The sequence below is a fragment of the Hordeum vulgare genome, chromosome 6H, assembly GCF_904849725.1.
Source record: "Hordeum vulgare subsp. vulgare chromosome 6H, MorexV3_pseudomolecules_assembly, whole genome shotgun sequence".
Taxonomy (NCBI): domain Eukaryota; kingdom Viridiplantae; phylum Streptophyta; class Magnoliopsida; order Poales; family Poaceae; genus Hordeum; species Hordeum vulgare.
In genome coordinates, this window is record NC_058523.1 from 131,968,419 (window position 1) to 131,990,314 (window position 21,896).

Below are 21,896 nucleotides of genomic sequence, written 5' to 3' on the forward strand. Positions count from 1 at the left end.
CTTGTCCTCAATTTGTCCGCGAACGCGTCCGAATAGTTTATGGATGTGTCTACTCTGAACCCGTATTTGTCCGTGCACACAACAATGTGTTGGAAATATGCCCTAGAGGCAATAATAAAATAGTTATTATTATATTTCCTGTTTCAAGATAATCATTTATTATCCATGCTATAATTGTATTGAATGGGAACATAAATGCATGTGTGGATATATAGACAAAACTATCTCCCTAGTGAGTCGCTAGTTGACTAGCCTGTTGATCAAGGATGGTTAAGGTTTCCTGGCCATAGACAAGTGTTGTCACTTGATGACGGGATCACATCATTAGGAAAATGATGTGATGGACAAGACCCAAACTACGAACGTAGCATATGATCGTGTCATTTTGTTGCTATTGTTTTCTGCATGTCAAGTATTCATTCCTATGACCATGAGATCATGTAACTCACTAACACCGGAGGAATGCCTTTTGTGTATCAAACGTTGGAACGTTACTGGGTGACTATAATGGTACTCTACAGGCATCTCCGAAGGTGTCCGTTGAGTTAGCATGGATCAAGACCGGGATTTGTCACTCCGTGTGACGGGGAGGTATCTCGGGGCCCACTCGGTAATACAACATCACATATAAGCTTTGCAAGAAATGTGACTAAAGAGTTAGTCACGAGATATTGTATTACGGAATGAGTAAAGAGACTTGCCGATAACGAGATTGAAATAGGTATAGAGATACCGATGATCGAATCTCGGGAAAGTAACATACCGAAGGACAAAGGGAATGGTATACGGGATTATATGAACCCTTGGCATAGAGGTTCAACCGATAAGATCCAATATGGACATCCAGGTCCCGCTATTGGATATTGACCGGGGAGTGTCTCAGGTCATGTGTGTATAGTTCTCGAACCCGCAGGGCCTGCACACTTCAGGTTCGGTGACGTTTAGGTATAGTTGAGTTAGAGCTGCTAGTGACCAAAGTTTTGTTTGGAGTCCCGGATACGATCCCAGACGTTACGAGGAATTCCAGAATGGTCCGGAAACGAAGATTGATATATAGGAAGTTGATATTTGGATTCCAGAAGAATTTCGGGCAATGCCGGCAGTATACCGGGAGTGAAGAATGGGTACTTGGGGCCCACCAGGTGGGCCCACCACTCCCCAAGCGGGCCACATGGACTTGATGGTGGCACAGTAGCTCTTAGTGGGCTGTCTAGTCAACCAAAGAAATCTCATGTGGAAAAAGGTGGAAAATCCAAAAGAGGTGGACAATTTGGGAAGGAGTCCTAATCCAAGTAGGATTGGAGGAGGACTCCTCCCTCCTTTGGTTCGGCCGACGCCAAGGGGTTTCCCTTGGTGGACAAGGCTTCCTCCACCCTCCTCCTATATATACTAGAGGTTTTAGGGGTTTTGAGACACAATTTCAGCCACGTGCAACCCTCTCCTCTAGTTTGTAGTTCCTCCTCTAGATCGGATTTCTGCGGTGCTTAGGCGAAGCCCTGCAGGAATAGATCACCACCATCACCGGCGCGCCGTCACGCTGCCGGAGAACTCATATACTTCCCCGTTTCTCTTGCTGGATCAAGAAGGCAGAGATCTTCATCGAGTTGTACGTGTGTTGAACGCGAAGGTGCCATCCGTTTGGTGCTTGATCAGGACGGATCGTGGGACGGTGGCGATTTGGATCGCGAAGACGTTGCACTACATCAACTGCGTTTATTAACGCTTCCCGCTTAGCGATCTACAAGGGTATGTAGATCCGATCTCCCTCTCATAGATGATCATCACCATGATAGGTCTTCGTGTGCGTAGGAAATTTTTTGTTTCCCATGCAATGTTTCCCAACAGTGGCATCATGAGCAAGGTTCATGTGTAGATGAAATATCGAGTAGAACACAATTTTTTTTGTGGGCGTTGATGTTCGATTTGCTGCCCTCCTTAGTCTTTTCTCGATACAGCGGTATTGTTGGATTGAAGCGGCCCGGGCCAACCTTACTCGTACGCTTACGAGAGACCGGTTTCATCGACTAACATGTAACTTGTTGCATAAAGATGACTGGCGGGTGTCTGTTTCTTCAAATTTAGTTGAATCGGATTTGGACGAGGAGGTCCTTGGATAAAGGTTAAATAGCAATTTGCATATTACCTTGTGTCTTTGCGTAAGTAAGATGCGATCATACTATATACCCATAGCAGACACGTAAAACATGCAACAACAAATTAGAGGACGTCTAACTTGTTTTTGCAGGGTATGCATGTGATTCGATATGGCCAAAGACATGATGTGATATATTGGATGTATGAGATGATCATGTTGTAATAGTTAAATATCGACTTGCACGTCGATGCTACGGCAACCGGCAGGAGCCATAGGGTTGTCTTTAAACTAACGTTTGTGCTTGCAGATGCGTTTACTATATTGCTAGGTAGTAGCTTTGGTAGTGATAGCATAGATAGCACGACAACCTCGATGGCGGCACAATGATGGATATCATGATGATGATGGAGATCATGGTGTGGCGTCGGTGATGATGAAGATCATGCCGGTGCTTTGGTGATGGAGATTAAGAAGCACAAGATCATGGCCATATCATGTCACTTATGAATTGCATGTGATGTTAATCCTTTTATGCACCTTATTTTGCTTAGAATGACGGTAGCATTATAAGGTGATCCCTCACTAAAGTTTCAAGATAAAACTGTGTTCTCCTCGACTGTGCACCATTGCCACAGTTCGTCGTTTTGAGACACCACGTGATGATCAGTGTGATAGACTCAACGTTCACATACAACGGGTGCAAAACAGTTGCACACGCGGAACACTCGGGTTAAACTTGACGAGCCTAGCATGTACGGACATGGCCTCAGAACACAAGAGACCGAAAGGTCGAGCATGAATCATATAGTAGATATGATCAACATGGAGATGTTCACCACTGAAACTATATTCAACTCACGTGATGATCGGATTTGAGTTAGTGAATTTGGATCATGCGACACTCGAATAACTAGAGGGATGTCTATTTGAGTGGGAGTTTATAAGTAATATGATTAGCTAAACTCAATTGTCTTGAACATAGTCTAAGTAACCTTTGCAAAATTTTATGTTATAGATCAATGCCTCGCGCGGTAGCAACCCTGAATTTCAATACGTTCCTAGAGAAAGCTAAGCTGAAAGATGATGGTAGCAACTTTGTAGACTAGGTTTGAAATTTGAGGCTTATCCTTCGAGCTGGGCAAAAGAATTATGTCCTTGATGCAGCGCTAGGAGATGAACCACCCGCTACGGCTGAACAAGATGTTTTGAACGCTTGGCCAGCTCGTAAGGATGACTACTCACTAGTTCAATGTGCAATTTTGTATGGCTTAGAACCGGGACTTCAAAGACTCTTTGAATGTCATGGAGCATATGAGATGTTCCAGGAGTTGAAGTTTATCTTTGAGAAGAATGCCCGGATCGAGAGGTATGAGACCTCCAATAAATTCTATGCTTGCAAAGTGGAGGAGAATTTGTCTGTGAGTGAACATGTGCTCAAAATGTCTGGGTACTCAAACCGTCTAGCTGAGTTGGGGATCGATCTCCCGCAAGAAGCTATTACTGACAGAATTCTTCAATCACTGCCACCTAGCTACAAGAGCTTTGTGTTGAACTATAACATGCAAGGGATGAATAAGTCACCTGGTGAGTTATTCGCGATGCTGAAAGTCGATGAGTCAGAAATCCGGAAAGAACATCAAGTTTTGATAGTCAATAAGACCACTAGTTTCAAGAAGAACGACAAAGGCAAGAAGGGTAACTCCAAGAAGAGTGGCAAAACTGTTGCCCCTCCGACAAAGAAACCCAAGGCTGGGCCTAAACCGGAATTTGAGTGCTATTATTGCAAGGGGACTGGTCACTGGAAGCGCAACTGCCCCAAGTATTTGGCCGATAAGAAGGCGGCCAATGCCACACAAGGTATATATGATATACATGTTATTGATGTGTACCTAACCAACTCTCATAGTAGTGCCTGGGTATTTGATACCGGTTTTGTTGCTCACATTTGCAACTCGAAGCAGGAACTATGGAATAAGCGAAGGCTGGCAAAGGATGAAGTGACGATGCGCGTGGGAAATGGTTCCAAGGTTGATGCGATCGCCGTCGGCACGGTCTCACTTCAGTTACCATCGGGATTAGTTATGAACTTAAATAATTGTTATTGAGTGCCTCCGTTAAGCATGAACATTATATCTGGATCTTGTTTATTGTGAGACGGTTACTCATTTAACTCTGAGAATAATAGTTGTTCTATTTATATGAGTAATATCTTTTATGGTCATGCACCCTATTTGAGGGGTTTGTTCGTATTAAATCTCGATTGTGATGATACTCACATCCATAACATTAAGACCAAAAGATGTAGAGTTAACAATGATAACGCCACTTTCTTGTGGCACTACCGCTTATGTCATATTGGTGTTAAGCGCATGAAGAAACTCCATGTTGATGGACTTTTGGAGTCACTTGATTTTGAATCACTTGACACATGTGAACCATGCCTCTTGGGCAAGATGACTAAGACTCTGTTCTCTGGAACAATGGAGCTTGCAAATGACTTATTGGAGATTATACATACTGATGTGTGCGGACCAATGAGCATAGAGGCACGCGGTGGATATCGTTATTTTCTCACCTTCACTAACGATTTGAGTAGGTATGGCTATATCTACTTGATGAAGCACAAGTATGAAACGTTTGAAAAGTTTAAGCAATTTCAGAGTGAAGTTGAAAATCATCGTAGCAAGAATATCAAGTTCCTATGATCTGATCGAGGAGGACGGTATCTGAGTTACGAGTTTGGTGCTCACTTAAGACAGTGTGGAATTGTTTCACAGTTGACACCGCCTAGAACACCACACCGAGTGGTGTGTCCCAACATCGTAATCGTACTTTGTTAGATATGGTGCGATCTATGATGTCTCTTACCGATTGGCCATTATCATTTTGGGGCTATGCATTAGAGACAACTGCATTCACTTTAAATAGGGCACCATCAAAATCCGTTGAGACGACACCATATGAGCTATGGTATGGCAAGAAGCCAAAGTTGTCGCTTCTTAAAGTTTGGGGATGTGATGCTTATGTCAAAAAGCTTCAGCCTGAAAAGCTGGAACCCAAAGCGGAAAAGTGTGTCTTCATAGGTTACCCAAAAGAGATAGTTGGGTATACATTCTATCTCAGATCCGAGGGCAAAGTGTTTGTCGCTAAGAACGGAGATTTTCTTGAGAAAGAGTTTGTCTCGGAAGAATTGAGTGGGAGGAAGATAGAACTTGATGAGGTTACAGAACCTCTGCTTCAACAAGATGGTGGCGCAGGGCAGAAAGAAATTTCTGTCGAGGCAACACCAGTTGAAGAGGAAGCTAATGATGATGATCATGAAGCTTCAAATCAAGTTACTGTCGGACCTCGCAGGTCGACAAGTGCACGTACCGCTCCCGAGTGGTACGGGAATCTTGTCTTGTCTATCATGTTGTTGGACAACAATGATCCTACGAGTTATGGAGAAGCGATGGTGGGCCCAGATTCCAACAAATGGTTAGAAGCCATGAAATCCGACATATGATCTATGTACGAAAACAAAGTGTGGACTTTGGAAGTATTACCTGAAGGTCGCAAGGCTATTCAGAACAAATGGATCTTTAAGAAGAAGATGGATGCGGACGGTAATGTGACCGTTTACAAAGCTCGACTTGTGGCAAAGGGTTTTTCACAAGTTCGAGGAGTTGACTACGATGAGACATTCTCACCCGTAGCGATGCTTAAGTCCGTCTGAAACATGTTAGCAATAGCTGCTTTTTTTGATTATGAAATCTGGCAGATGGATGTCAAAACGGCGTTTCTTAACGGGTTTCTTAAGGAAGAGTTGTATATGATACAAACCGAAGGTTTTGTCGATCCAGAGAATGCTGACAAGGTGTGCAAGCTCCAGCGATCCATTTATGGACTCGTGCAAGCATCTGAGAGTTGGAATCAGCGCTTTGATGAGGTGATCAAGGTGTTTGGGTTTATACAAGTTTTTGGAGAAGATTGTATTTACAAGAAAGTGAGTGGGAGCTCTATAGCGTTTCTAATATTATATGTGGATGACATATTACTGATTGGAAACAATGTGGAGTTTTTGGAAAGCGTAAAAGATTACTTGAATAAAAGTTTTTCAATGAAAGACCTAGGAGAAGCTTCTTACATATTGGGTATAAAGATCTATAGAGATAGGTCGAGGCGCGTGATAGCTCTTCCACAAAGCACATACCTTGATCAAGTTTTGAAGAACTTCAAAATGGAACAATCCAAGAAGGGGTTCTTTCCTGCGTAACAAGGTATAAAGTTGAGTAAGACTCAATGTCCAGTAACTATAGAAGAGAGAGAAAAGATGAGTGTCGTCCCCTATGCTTCAGCCATAGGGTCTATCTTGTATGCAATGTTGTGCACAAGACCGGATGTCAGCCTAGCCATAATTATGGCGGGCAGGTTTCAAAGTAATCTAGGAGTGGAACACTGGGCAGCGGTCAAGAATATTCTGAAGTACCTGAAAAGGAGTAAGGAAATGTTTCTCGTTTATGGGGGTGACGAAGAGCTCGTCATAAAGGGTTACATCAACGCAAGCTTTGACACCGATCCGGATGACTCTAAGTCGCAAACCAGATACATATTTGTTCTTAGCGGGGGTGCGGTAAGTTGGTGCAGTTCCAAGCAAAGCGTCGTAGCTGATTCTACATGAGAAGCAGAGTACATAGTTTCCTGAGAGGCGGCCAAGGAGGGTGTCTGGATGAAGCAGTTCATGTCAGATCTTGGAGTAGTGCCAAGTGCACTGGATCCAATCAATCTATTCTGTGACAACATTGGTGCATTGCTCTAGCCAAGGAACCAAGGTTTCACAAGAGGACCAGACGCATAAAGCGACGCTTCAACGCCATCCTCAATTACATCAAGGAGGAAGACATAAATATTTGCAAAGTGCACACGGATCTGAATATTGCAGATCCGCTGACTAAACATCTACCACGAGCGAAGCATGAACAACACCATAACTGTATGGGTGTTAGATTCATTACATTGTAAATCACATGAAGATGTGAGACTAGATTATTGACTTTAGTGCAAGTGGGAGACTGTTGGAAATATGCCCTAGAGGCAATAATAAAATAGTTATTATTATATTTCCTGTTTCAAGATAATCGTTTATTATCCATGCTATAACTGTATTGAATGGAAACATAAATGCATGTGTGGATATATAGACAAAACTATGTCCATAGTGAGTCTCTAGTTGAATAGCCTGTTGATCAAGGATGGTTAAGTTTTCCTGGCCATAGACAAGTGTTGTCACTTGATGACGGGATCACATAATTAGGAGAATGATGTGATGGACAAGACCCAAACTACGAACGTAGCATATGATCGTGTCATTTTGTTGCTATTGTTTTATGCATGTCAAGTATTCATTCCTATGACCATGAGATCATGTAACTCACTGACACCGGAGGAATGCCTTGTGTTTATCAAACGTCCCAACGTTACGGGGTAACTATAAAGGTACTCTACATGCATCTCCGAAGGTGTCCGTTGAGTTAGCATGGATCAAGACTGGGATTTGTCACTCCGTGTGACGGAGAGGTATCTCGGGGCCCACTCGGTAATACAACATCACATATAATCCTTGCAAGCAATGTGACTAAAGAGTAAGTCACGGGATCTTGTATTACAGAACGAGTAAAGAGACTTGCCGATAACGAGATTGAAATAGGTATAGAGATACCGACGATCGAATCTCGGGCAAGTAACATACCGAAGGACAAAGGGAATGGTATACGGGATTATATGAATCCTTGACATAGAGGTTCAACCGATAAGATCTTCATAGAATATGTAGGATCCAATATGGACATCCAGGTCCCGCTATTGGATATTGACCGGGGAGTGTCTCAGGTCATGTCTGCATAGTTCTCGAACTCGCAGGGTCTGCACATTTAAGGTTCAGTGATGTTTCGGTATAGTTGAGTTATAGGTGCTGGTGACCGAAGTTTTGTTCGGAGTCCCGGATGAGATCCTGGACGTCACAAGGAGTTCCGGAATGGTCCAAAAACAAAGATTGATATATAGGAAGTTGATATTTGGATTCCGGAAGAATTTTGGGCATTGCGGGTAGTGTACCGGGAGTGACGAACGGGTACCGGGGCTCACCAGGTGGGCCCACCACTTCCCAAGAGGGCCACGTGGACTTGATGGTGGCACAATAGCTCTTAGTGGGCTGTCTAGTCAACCAAAGAAAGCCCATGTGGAAAAAGGTGGACAATCCAAAAGAGGTGGACAATTTGGGAAGGAGTCCAAATCCAAGTAGGATTGGAGGAGGACTCCTCCCTCCTTTGGTTCGGCCGACGCCAAGGGGTTTCCCTTGGTGGGCAAGGCTGCCTCCTCCCTCCTCCTATATATACTAGAGGTTTTAGGGTTTTTGAGACACAATTTCAGCCACGTGCAACCCTCTCCTCTAGTTTGTAGTTCCTTCTCTAGATCGGATTTCTACAGTGCTTAGGTGAAACCCTGCAGGAATAGATCACCACCATCACCGGCGCGCCGTCACGCTGTCGGAGAACTCATCTACTTCCCCGTCTCTCTTACTGGATCAAGAAGGCGGAGATCGTCATCGAGTTGTACGTGTGCTGAACGCGGAGGTGTCGTCCGTTCGGTGCTAGATTGGGACGGATCGTGGGACGGCGGCGATTTGGATCGCAAAAGCGTTCCACTACATCAATCGCGTTTTCTTAACGCTTCCCGCTTAGCGATCTACAAGGGTATGTAGATCCGATCTCCCTGTTGTAGTTGATCATCACCATGATAGTTCTTCGTGTGCGTAGGAAATTTTTTGTTTCACATACAACGTTCCCCAACACCATGCCCCCCTTTCCTCCAATTGTGTGAATACATGCATTTGATTGGTGAGGATGGAGAGGGGGGGCGGGGGGAGGTCAGGGTAGGCTGCGTCTGATGAGATTTGGGGCCCTTGGTTGGAGTTTTTTCTCTCTCTCCTTTTCGGACTTTCCGTCGGACATATGATTGAGGGCCTCTATTACAGATGCTGTGAAAAGGTCATTTTAGCAACATTTTAGAGTGCATGTTTTCTTCAAAGTATTATGAACGTTATCGCTTCAGAAAAATTTAGTACGTAGGGAGAACACTTGGGAATGTTTGTCGTGACTTTTTGTTTGGGGAGTTTCCCGTTGGACAATGCTACCTTAAATCTTTTCTTAGTCTTCATCATTTACTCCTCCTGTTTTACGTTTTAGTTTAAATTTCTCCCCTCGGGGCTGAGCAGTTCTCTTAGGGACAAGAACACCCCCCTTGGAAAAAACGTGATTCCGAGGAGAGTTCTGATTCATCAACCGATGCATCAGATCTCGATACTTCTTCTTATATGGACTGTTTTAAAGGGACCCCCCTTTCTTGGAAATAAAAGTCCTCTGCTAATTTTCTGTAGGTTCCCCGAAGAGAATGGGCTCATCACAAAAATACTTTCTAAATTATGTTACTTTGAGATTCCAAGATTCTTTTTCAAATTTTCTTGTTTTGTTCTTGCGACTAAGGGAAAATGGAGCCCCCAGAAATTGCATAAAAGCACATGTCAAACGTATCATATTTGCCGACGTGAGGACAAACAAAAGAATGGAGGCTCTGTTTTTAGATTCAGACATCCATGTACTGACGGCCCCATGTGAGTTATTCATGTTCAAAAGTTCATGATACCATAGTGGCTCAGCGAGAACACAATTTTACCAAGCGTGTGTGTCGGGCGACGCTTGCATGTCTGATTCGTTGAAAGGGTGCTCTCTCACACCCAAGCTTTTAAATCTAGGCCGATATGACTCATATATAGGTCGATATATCATTTTGGACGCTCTACCCATAGAAACATAACATATTATTTTGTAACTATCATTTACACACATATCATACGATATGGGCCGAAATATTGACCGATAGGACCGATATCTGACCTGATATGTCCATTGATATAGACCGGTACGTAGATGGCCAAAATTCTGTATAAGAAAACATTGAAAATAAGATTATGCATTTGCAACTTCATCATATTATCTAAGCCCACACATGATGTGTTATACATATGCATATCTAACGTATTGTTTTTAGTTTTATAGTAATTATTTTATGAATCTTGTTAGACAATTGTATAGGATACGATTGTTGGTTGATGTAGCTTAAACCCGATTCTATCTCTTCTCTGATCTCCCTTATCTCATGTAACCTTTTGATAAGATCTTGCCTTGTACTCCAAGATATTTGTGATATAAATACATTGCGGCCCGAGACAAAGGGTTATACGCTTCATCACATGGTCATCAGAGCCCTTCCTCTCGACGCCTAGCTACCGAGAAGAGAAATCGCTCCATTGGTCGCAGAGAGAGTCGACGATGACAGGCCCCGCGCTCCCCACCATTGCATCCACCCAAATCACATCTGCCGCGCCCTCATCCTCCTCCAACACCATCAGAGAAGCTCACCAGGACGAACTTTCTTCTTTGGAAGGCCGTCGTGCTACCCCAGATCAAGGGAGCACAGATGGAACACTTCCTCGACGCCGCAAGCCCGGCGCCTCCCGCCACCATCTCCATCACCAAGGATGGGAAGGAAGAGCAGGTCTTCAACTACGCCAGATCAATCTGGTATGCGCAGCAACAGCAGGTACAAGGATACCTCATGGGATCTCTCTCGAGAGAGGTTCTCGCGCAAGTGGCGATGCTTCAGACGCCGGCCGAGGTATGGCCTTCCAACCACGCCATGTTTGCTGCACAAACACAAGCCCAAAAGATCAACACCAGGATGGCCCTCACCAATCTGCAAAAAGATAATCTAACCATGGCAGAATATCTTGGAAAGATCAAAACCCTCACCGATGAAGTTGCCTGCGCCGGCGCACCGCTCGGAGATGCTGAGATCATCTCTCATGTCATCGCCGGCCTGGACATCGACTACAATCCCGTGATCTCCGCCTTGGCCGCGCGGGTCGAACCGGTCATGGTCCAGGAGCTCTACAGCCAGCTTCTGAGCTTCGACGCCCGGCTCAGTATGCTGCAAGGATCCAATCTACGTCAATCCTCTGTCAACGCCGCCTCCCACGGACGTGGCCGTGGGCGTGGACAGCAAGGGCGCGGACGCGGAAGCGGCGGTGGAGGACGCGCCGGACACCAGGGCCAGACTCGCCCTGGTGGTGGTGGTGACCGCGGCGGCGGTGATCGCGGCGGGGGCTACACCAAAGGCTACAACGACGGCGGCTACAACAACAATCGCCGACCAAGGTGCCAACTTTGCAAGAAGCCGGGCCACGAAGTCATTGACTGCTGGCACCGGTATGATGAGGACTACACACCCAAAACACGGCAAGCTGCTGCCGCCACACGGGAACACGGTGGAGCCGATGGTGAGACGGTTTGGTACGCTGACTCCGGCGCCACAGATCACGTCACAAATGATCTAGAGAAGCTGGCTCTCCGGGAGAGGTACCACGGCAATGATCAGATTCACACCGCAAGTGGTGGAGGTATGGATATTCTTCACATTGGGCAATCCTCTATTAATTCCCCTAGCCTCAAACGTGACCTTGTTCTTAAAGATGTTCTCCATGTTCCACAAGCCGATAAGAATCTAGCTTCCATGTCACGTTTGACATCCGACAACAATATTTTCTTTGAAACTCATCCTACCTATTTTTTCATTAAGGATCGGGCAACGAGGGAACTCATCCATCGCGGTAGATGCATTGGAGGACTATACCCCATCACATCAAGAGTCTTTAATCAACAGCGTCGTCGCCAAGTTTACTCCACCACCAAGCCGTCACTAGCCAGATGGCACCAGAGATTAGGGCATCCTTCCTCAAATATAGTTAAGCAAGTAGTCAATAAAGGCAATCTTGCATTGTCAAATAGTTCCAATACAGAGTCTATTTGTGAAGCTTGTCAATGTGCCAAGAGTCACCAACTTCCCTATCCTTTGTCAAATAGTGTGTCTCATGCTCCTTTAGAGCTTATTTTCAGTGATGTATGGGGTCATGCAAGAGATTCTTTTGGTAGAAATAAATATTATGTCAGTTTCATCGATGATTATAGCAAGTTCACATGGATCTACTTGCTCAAAAACAAATCTGAAGTTTTTTCTGTCTTTCAAGAATTCCAAACACTTGTGGAGAGACAATTTGATAAAAAGATACTTGCGGTCCAAAGTGACTGGGGAGGAGAGTATGAAAAACTTAACTCCTTCTTTCATAGCATTGGGATTATTCACCATGTCTCTTGTCCCCATGCTCATCAACAAAATGGTTCGGCCGAAAGAAAACACCGTCATATTGTTGAAGTTGGCCTATCCCTTCTAGCTCACGCATCCATGCCACTTAAATATTGGGATGATGCCTTTATCACAGCCACATACCTTATAAATCGTTTGCCTAGTCGAGTCATTGGCAACACTACTCCATTGGAACGTTTGTTTCATCAAAAACCTGACTACAGTTCTCTCAAAATCTTTGGGTGTGCATGTTACCCAAATCTTCGTCCCTATAACCATCATAAACTAGAGTTTCGGTCCACACAATGTGTGTTCCTTGGTTATATTAATCTCCATAAAGGCTACAAGTGTCTACACATCTCATCCGGTCGTATTTATATTTCCCGTGATGTTGTCTTTGATGAAACAATGTTTCCCTTTGCTAAACTCCATCCTAATGCGGGAGCTCTTTTGCGTGCCGAAATCTCCCTCCTTTCCGAGCCTATTCCATCTTCCAGTCACGGGGGTGAATTAATTAGGATTAATCCTGTGGAAAATATCTTTGAATCTGCTGAAACTGACGCTGAAAATGCAGCTACAGGGCGTTATTTCATGTCTCCAGATGCAGCCAAATCCGTCACGGAACTCCAAGCAGATCCTCTGGCTGCTGCAGCTCCTGTCGACGGGCGATCCGAGGCTGCCAGTCTGCCCGACGCGGCGCCCCACGCGGATTCTCCCGCGCCAACCGCCAGCACCCCACATGCGGCGCCCACCTACGTCCGCGCCGCGCCAACCGCCCGCAACCGCGTGGCCGACAGCGCCCCACCTGCGGGGTCCACCCGCCTCGGCGGCTCCCCCGTGCCAACTGCCAGCTGCAACGCGCCAACGTCTGCGCCAACCACCTGCGTCGGCAGATCCAAGGAGGATCCTCCCACGCCAACCGACAGCGCCCCACGTGCAGCGCCCACCCGCGTCAGCGCCGTCTTCGATGAGATCCCAGGCGCGGCGCCCATTGGCTCCACCAACAGTGGGCCGCCTTCTGGTCATGTTGCTGCAGGGGCCAGCGCGACCGCCTCGCCTGGATCCTCTGTGGCTGACCTCTCTGTGGACAGATCTGCCGCAACTACAACCCCTCCTCACCATACACGGTCTCGGTCAGGTATTATCAAGGACAAGAAATATACAGACGGTACAGTCAGGTATGACACACACAAAGTGTGTTTTCCTCACAAGTACTGGTGAACAAATAACCTTGCATGATGCCCTTGCTCACAAGGAGTGGAAGAAAGCCATGGATGTTGAGTATGATGCATTAATACAAAATAAAACGTGGCGGTTAGTCTCACCAAAGCAAGGTGCAAATGTGATAGATTGCAAATGGGTATATAAAATCAAAAAAAGAGTTGATGGTAGTATAGACAAATACAAAGCTAGACTGGTTGCCAAAGGGTTTAAACAAAGGTTTGGTATTGATTATGAGGATACTTTCAGCCCTGTTATTAAATCAGCCATTATTCGACTTGTACTGTCTATTGCTATTTCCAGAGGTTGGAGCCTACGACAGCTAGACGTCCAGAACGCGTTTCTTCATGGTGTTCTTGAGGAAGAAGTGTTCATGTGGCAACCACCAGGGTATGAAAATAAGAACACACCACATCATGTCTGCAAATTGGATAAAGCTTTGTATGGGTTGAAACAGGCCCCAAGAGCCTGGTATTCCAGGTTAAGTACACAGTTACAAAAACTTGGATTCACACCATCAAAGGCAGATACCTCCTTATTCTTCTACAGTAAGAACAATGTTACTATATTTGTCCTTGTCTATGTTGATGATATAATTGTTGCCAGCTCTAGTCCAGATGCTACAACTTGTCTGCTTAAAGATTTAAAGCTAGAGTTTGCTCTCAAGGATCTAGGAGATCTTCACTACTTTCTTGGAATCGAGGTAAAGAAGGTAAAAGATGGTATCCTTCTTACACAAGAAAGGTACACTACTGATATTCTCAAAAGAATAGGTATGGAAAAATGTAAGCCAGTTAGTACACCTATCTCTACCTCAGAAAAACTCAGCATTGAGAGTGGAGAAGCACTTGGGCCAGAGGATGCAACAAACTATAGGAGTATTGTAGGTGCATTACACTATTTGACTCTCACACGGCCTGATATTTCATACTCGGTTAACAAAGTATGTCAATACTTACATGCTCCTACTACTTCTCATTGGACAGCAGTAAAAAGAATTTTGAGGTATCTCAAGTTTACAGAAGGCCTTGGTCTTCAAATTGTAAAATCTCCATCTATGCTTGTGTCAGCCTATTCTGATGCAGACTGGGCAGGATGTGCTGATGACAGACGATCAACAGGTGGTTTTGCTGTATTTCTAGGAACAAATCTTGTGTCATGGAGTGCAAGGAAGCAAGCAACCGTCTCAAGGTCTAGTACTGAGGCTGAGTATAAGGCTTTAGCAAATGCAACAGCTGAGGTAATGTGGATTCAGACTTTGCTACATGAACTTGGAATCAAGGTACCTCAGGCTGCCAGATTATGGTGTGACAATCTTGGTGCAACCTTTCTCTCAGCTAATCCTGTTTTTCATGCAAGAACAAAACATATTGAGGTTGATTTCCACTTTGTCAGAGAAAGAGTAACACGCAAATTGCTTGATATAAGGTTTATTCCAACAGGTGATCAACTTGCTGATGGGTTCACCAAACCTCTCACAATGAAGAGGCTAGATGATTTTAAGTACAATCTCAACCTTGCTAAATAGGTTTTAGATTGAGGGGGAGTGTTAGACAATTGTATAGGATACGGTTGTTGGTTGATGTAGCTTAAACCCGATTCTATCTCTTCTCTGATCTCCCTTATCTCATGTAACCTCTTGATAAGATCTTGCCTTGTACTCCAAGATATTTGTGATATAAATACATTGCGGCCCGAGACAAAGGGTTTTATAGTAATTATTTTGTGAATCTTTCTTAATAGTATATCTCAATTAACAAGTTAACAAACTAGGAATATATTTTATTATTCTAAATCATTGACATCATACATTTTGTTTTACTAAAAACACAAGTTTTGAGTAAGAATAATAAAAAAAGTCCATATATGTTTCCTCCGATGTATCTACATATCATCTGATATATCACCCGATATCTGATATGTCGAAGCCAAACCGATATAACCCCAATATATGATATTTTGAACCATGCTCATACCATGCACGATACTAAGATTACCCATAATAAAAGCAATATAGGTAGTAACATAGATGCACCTAAACGAAAATAAGATGTGACAACTAATTAATGAGAACATAGAAATTTTGAGTAACATAGCTAGTTACTTATACTATGAGTAACGAATAAAAAAATCATACTATGAGTAACATCACACGACCAAGACAATATGAGTCTATAAGATAATATAAAAAAAGCTTAATGTTACCATCCCTATGTTACTATCCATTGGAGATAGTAACTTAGATTAGTAACATATGCATATTACTACTCTACGAGTCTATCTTCTTTTTTTCCAGCAAAGGAAAAAAGAGAGTCCATCTTACTTTCTATTAAGGGTAGTCTAAAAGACAACCGTAACATTTCGTCCCCGCGATCCACCGGTCGACCGTGTAAACATGCACATTCGTGGTCGTCCAAGTGGGATCCGATCGAAGGGGCACGTTCCAATGAGCGCCACAGCGCGCACACACAGTAGCTAGCTTGCCTCAGCTCGAGCGCACGTCTCGCCATGCACGTCGCCGTCCGTCGGCTTTGGCCTTTAGTTGGTCGAAGCTTCGCGGCTAGCTGCCCCGGGTATGCCCCGGTCGGTCCTTGTTGCTTTGCCTGCGTGCCACGATATTCCCTCGTCCCTGGGCCGGTTCACACTTCGCGCACGTAAAAAAAGAAGAAGAAGAAAGTAACGCATGTTGTGTAAAGCGCGGACAGCACATCGACGGAGCGTGTAAAGCGACCACTGTTTGCCGGCCAAAATCTACCGCCTCGCGGATTTCGTTCACAACAGACAGATATCGTCCTCGTCCACGCGCGTGCGTGCTTGATTTGGCACGCCCCAAGTGGACTTACAAACCAATATACACGGGAACTGGCATGCGCGTGCGTGCTTGTCAGTGCACCGGTGGTCGCGAACCGCCGGCTTGCTCGCGCCCGTGGCGAGCCCGACAGGACGGGCCGTGCTTCCGGCGGCCGGTGCCACCAACAGCGACGCCACTCCGTCACGAAATCCGGCGCCGGCTCACTGGTGCGGGCGGGCGGGCCCGGCGCCAATGACACGTTCGCTAGTGGGCCGCCACCTCGGGCGCGACGCTTCGCGGAAACCGCGCGGGTCAGCCACGTTCCAGCGACCCTACGCCCGCTCCGACCGTCAGATCACCCATCCTCGCGATCGAACGGTGGGCTGTCACCCCGAGCACCCCCTTTGACTCGTCGCCGGGTCTCCTATAAGTAGCCGCCTTCCCCGTCCGGCTCGAGAGCTCTACTGACTCGTGACTCCTACTGCGGCCAGTGCTACTGCTGCCATGGGCGAAACCGGCGCGAACATGGGCCACTGGGCGGGGGTCTACGGCATCGGCGGCAATGGGGCGGCGGCGGCGGAGGGCAGCGTGGTGACGGTGTCTAGCCCCACGTCTGGGGGCTCGGGCGGCGGGAGCCCCACGAGGTCGGCGCCCGGAGTCGAGGGAGGCCGCGTCGGTAAGCCGGCGCGGAGGAGGTCCCGCGCGTCGCGCCGGGCGCCCGTCACGCTGCTCAACACCGACACCACCAACTTCCGCGCCATGGTGCAGCAGTTCACCGGCATCCCCTCCGGCCCCTACGGCCCAGCCGGCGCGGGCGGCGGGCCCGTGATCAGCTTCAGCGCGGGAGGAGGCGACTACGGCATCGGCGGCGGCATGCCGGTGCGCCCGTCGCCAACGTCGGCCGTCATGTCGTTCGACCACCTCGGCCACCATCGCCCCACGTCGTCCCTGCAGCAGCAGCAGCAGCAGCAGCAGAGCCAGCTCTTCCGGCCGCAGCAGCAGCAGCAGCAGTACGGCGACTACGGCGGCATGCACGCCGGGGGCGGCGCGGACTTGTCGTTCCTGCACGCGTTGGAGTCGTCGGCGGAGGACAGGCTGCTGCTGCAGAGCATACAGGCGGCGCAGATGCTGCCCCGGCCGGCCTCCACTAACAACACCAATGGCTACAACTTCGGATGATCGCATCACTACTTCATACCTATACCCCGTTGATCAATTAAGGTACACTTAATCAGAGAGCTAGCGAGAGCAGCAAGCTATCATCAATCCATAGCTTTGCTTTCTCCGCTCTTGGAAGACGACGATTGCTGTTTCGAAGGTTAATTTTTGCTGGCCTTGCTGTAGAGAGAGATGGGATGAAGCAGGGCTAGCTGATTAAGACAGTAATTAGTAGGCACACCACACTACTTTTAATTACAGGTTCAGCTACAGTTAATTAGGTGCATGTGAAACGGAAGGCATGTAAATAGTTTTAGCTTTCGGTGTGAAGTGTAGTGCAGCGGCAACAACTTGATAGCGAGGAATCTTCTCCTCCTTCTAGATTGGACGCCTTAGCTTGTCTCGGAAGCAAAGTTGGAGACCGCAACCACCACCATGCATGCATCTACTGTACGAGTACTATAGTACTACTACCGCTGGTCAAGTCGCCGCTCCTAATTGATCACATGTTGTTTTCTCAAATAAATGTGTCGCTTTCTTTAGCTATGACCGCCGCCTGTAATTGTTCATCTTTAAAAATATATCAGATCCTTAATTTGTTTTCTAACTAACATATTCGAATGCATCGAGTACAATGTCTTGTATTTTAAGTTAAAAATGTATTTGTATATATAAGCTCACGAGACCCAAGCAATAAACATCCATTTCTTTAATCCTTTTTTAACATGATATCAGTCTAACTGATTTAAGCCTAGTCGTCGCCGACGCTTTCGCTCCGCCTCGCCCCTCGGGCGGTAGGTCATCATGACCGTCAACGGCGCCCGCGTCGTCCGTACCTAGGATTTGTTCGATCGGCCATCCTAGAGAGTCTTTTCCCCTATCTCTTGATCCAAAGTTTTTCTCTTTCGCCGTTCGATTTGATCGCCTTTTTCATTTGGTTTTTCGATCTAAGATCGGTTTGCTTCATCCGTCGCTGTTGTCGACCCTGCTCCCCTACTCAGACATCGGCACGACAACCTGGCCTCTACTCCGACCCGACGGCCTCGCGCGACGCGTCGGCCCGTCATAGCCATTGTCCACGCATCTGCGTGCCCATTGCTCTACGACCGGTCGTCGTCACCTCGCGTCCAATCAGGATCCTACAACACCTACCATCTCCGTTGCCGCTCGTCGGCTGCCTCGGGCCCGACGTTAGCCGGCTCGGGCGGCCTTCCCGTCTCGGCCTTGCGTGCTTCGCTGACCTGCCCGTCTCGACCCTTCCTGGCTCGACGCCTTGTCGGCTCAGGCTTTTTGGCTCGGGTCTCCGCTGCTTGTTGTCGGCTACCTTCGGCTTTTGCGCATTGGGCACACAGTTCCCTGTCGGCGTCCTCGATTTGGTCTGCTCGACCACCCGCTTCATCGTCCAGGACAGGGTCATCATCATCAGGCAGTGCCCCCAACTTCGCGTGAGATCGGATTGATCACCCGCAAGTCGCGATCTGCTTCATCCACGCCATGCGACTGACCTGATCAAACGGTTGCATCCGCCTCAGTAGGTCCTATGAAACCATCCCGAGTACAATGCACCCTTCCACTGATCGAGCATCAAGCTGCTGCTGCATCGCCCCGTCGGGCCGCAGCGCCGCCGTCCCGTGGTTGTCCCCGCGACTGCACCGACTCGCGTGTTGCCGCTATGTTGTCCCTTTAGGTCGTATTGCCGCGACACGCGGTCCTTGCGACCCATGAGCCGTCGCTACACCGCCCATTCGGGGTGTAGTGGCGCGACACACGGTCTCCGCCCGCCGCCTAAGGCCGTCCCCGTGGCTGCACTAACCAACGCACCATCGGTACGCCGCCCCATAGGGCTGTCACGTCGCGACATGTGATGCACGCCGCTGCCCTAGGTCTTCTTTCCGTCATCATGACCCGCCTACTACTGTTGTGTCGCCCCCTTGGACCGTATCGCCATGGCCCGCGGTCCACTCTGTCGTCCCCCGCGCGTCAACTTCCCGTGGTATGCCTCGCGCCGGTCTTTGTCACGCTGCCGGGTTCTTCTTCGTCTACTTCGAGCATCATTGCCGCCCTCCTAACCCAGCCGCCGCTGTTGCTCTTCTTTGGCGCTTCCACTGCTTGCTCACCCGAGCTGCACCGCCCATCCACCTCCTTCATCTTCGTCTAGCACCAGCTCGTCACTAGCATCGCCGTCATCTTCCCCGACCACCGTTGGCGACATCAGCCTCGCGCTGAGTGGCGCCGCAACCGTCGCCGAGTCCTTTTCTGCTAGCCCATGTGACTCCTCTGACATGGCATACCAGCTTGTGCAGGTCCCCATCTACGCATGATCGGTGTTGGCAACACTGATGCGTACCTTTGTCCCTGACGTGTTCCCAAGTCTGGCAATCCTGGAGCGACAGTCGTCGATATCGACTTCCTCCGTCTACACATGCCCGGTCCTCGCAACACCGATGCGTGCCTTCATCCATGATGTCTTCCCAGGCTTGGAAAATCTGGCGCGACGCGTCGTCAATAAATGTCTTCTTTCCGGCACACCACTTCTGAATATTTTTTGGAAAATTTCACACAATTTTGAAAATCCGAATCATTTTTCATAGTATGTGAAAGACTGTTGTAATTCTGATCATTTTTTGACAAATGTGATTCTTTTTAAATCACAAACCATTTTTTAAAATGTGAATAGAACTTTAAGATTCCAAACATTTTTTTAAAACACAAAAGGAAATTGAATTTGTGGCAAAAATAGAAAACAAAAACATTTTTCTAACTGTTGAACAATTTTAAAAATGCGGTAACATTATTTAAACTTCATGAATCCTTGTTTTGGTAGAGTGGGCCAGCCCAAATTCTTGTCATTGTGAGTAGCAGGTTATCCTGATGGGTCAAACAGGTCTAGTGTCTAAAATAGAACGGAATTATAAGTTTAAAGTGTCAATTTTCGGGGTTCAAAGTTTAAGATTTGATTTAGTTTTCGTCTACAACTTTAAGTTTTGTTTTAAACTTTTTCCAAGAAAAAAACTTATGATGGCGAAACATCATCACTTCAAACAACACTGCGCAACATTGATCGTGAAGATCACATGTGAAAGCCGGCGGGACTGTTCAAGGATGACATAAAGTTCCCTTTTAGCGGATTATATAGACGGGCTAGTGACGAGTAGTTAATTTTATTGGAATGTAGTGTGAGTGGCGTGAGTCTCTTCTAAAACTTGTAATGATGTAAACTCTGTAAACGGCTTTTTACCATTTTTTATATAAAATATGATATGCATGTTCGTGCATATTGTAGAAAAAAGAAAAAAACTGATGACTAACCTACGGGCTATCGATCTCAGCCGTTGTACCATGTATAAATCTGGGCCCGCGAGGAGCTCGAATGACACATGTACCATGACGACCCGCTGACGGCAGGTCAAAGTCACAACTGTCGTCTAAACTGAGACTGGGAAAAGTCTAACCCAACTCGGGTTAGCTTAGTTAATCAGCTATGGGGAGCTAAACTAACCATGCTTAATGAACGTCTTTCAGTGGGTCAAGCTTTCACGCGTACAGGGGTGGATTGGTAAATGCATGCGTGATATCGTAATCAGCTACTTCCTCTGTCCGAAAATATTTATTTTAAGAACAAATATATCCATTTTATATATTTTTACGACAAATATTTTTAGATAAAGAAAGTACAAAATTTTAAAACAGATCCCAAAAAAGTTCTTTTAAAAAGAGCAAATGACGAATGTCCTATCCAGCCGCCCGGGCTTAGCTTGCGGAGGGTGGAGTATTGGACTGTGACGTGCTGCGGAAACCACAGAACACGTGTGCTCCTAGGCTTATCCTAACAGCTTGTCGTATCCCTTGGTCCCTCCGTAACAGAAATATAATACTCCCTCCGTTTCTACGTATAAGTCCTTTTAAAAATTACACTAATAGACTACATACGGATGTATATAAACATATTTTAAAATATAGATTTATTCATTTTGCTTCGTATGTAGACCACTTGTCAAATCTCTTAAAAGACTTATATTTAGGAACGGAGGGAGTATGATTTAGTATATTATAAAGTATTTGATCTATAAATGTTTTTATATTTATTTATAGAACGTTGATAAAGTCTACGTGTGTGATGACAGGAATATCCGCTCACACGTCTATAACACATAAATTACTCCCTTCGTTTCTTTTTAGTCGCTCACACGTATAAACTACTCCCTTCATTTCTTTTTAGTCTGCATATAAGATTTGATCAAAGTCAAATGATACAAAGTTTGATCAAATATATATCAAAAGATATCAACATCTATAATACTAAACCTATATGCTATGAAAATTAATATCATTATGCATCTACTAATATTAATTTCATATTATAAATGTTTATATTTTATTCTATAAACTTAGTCA

General features: G+C 46.1%; 1 protein-coding gene and 1 non-coding gene across 2 annotated transcripts; both read left to right on the plus strand.

Moving 5' to 3' along the window:
- The first annotated feature begins 10,966 nt into the window (after nucleotides 1-10,966).
- Nucleotides 10,967-11,105, plus strand: LOC123406604. Its single transcript, XR_006612270.1, has one exon. It is a non-coding gene; the product is annotated as a small nucleolar RNA Z247 (small nucleolar RNA).
- A 5,700-nt stretch (nucleotides 11,106-16,805) lies between these two features.
- Nucleotides 16,806-18,108, plus strand: LOC123402133 (neurogenic locus Notch protein-like). The gene has a single exon (XM_045096014.1). The coding sequence runs from the start codon at nucleotides 16,848-16,850 to the stop codon at nucleotides 17,520-17,522; it is 675 nt and encodes a 224-aa protein (XP_044951949.1). The 5' UTR covers nucleotides 16,806-16,847; the 3' UTR covers nucleotides 17,523-18,108.
- Nucleotides 18,109-21,896: the final 3,788 nt, after the last annotated feature.

Excerpts from the sequence above, each read along its gene's own strand:
- LOC123402133 (XM_045096014.1), top strand. The coding sequence starts at position 16,848 with ATGGGCGAAACCGGCGCGAACATGGGCCACTGGGCGGGGGTCTACGGC.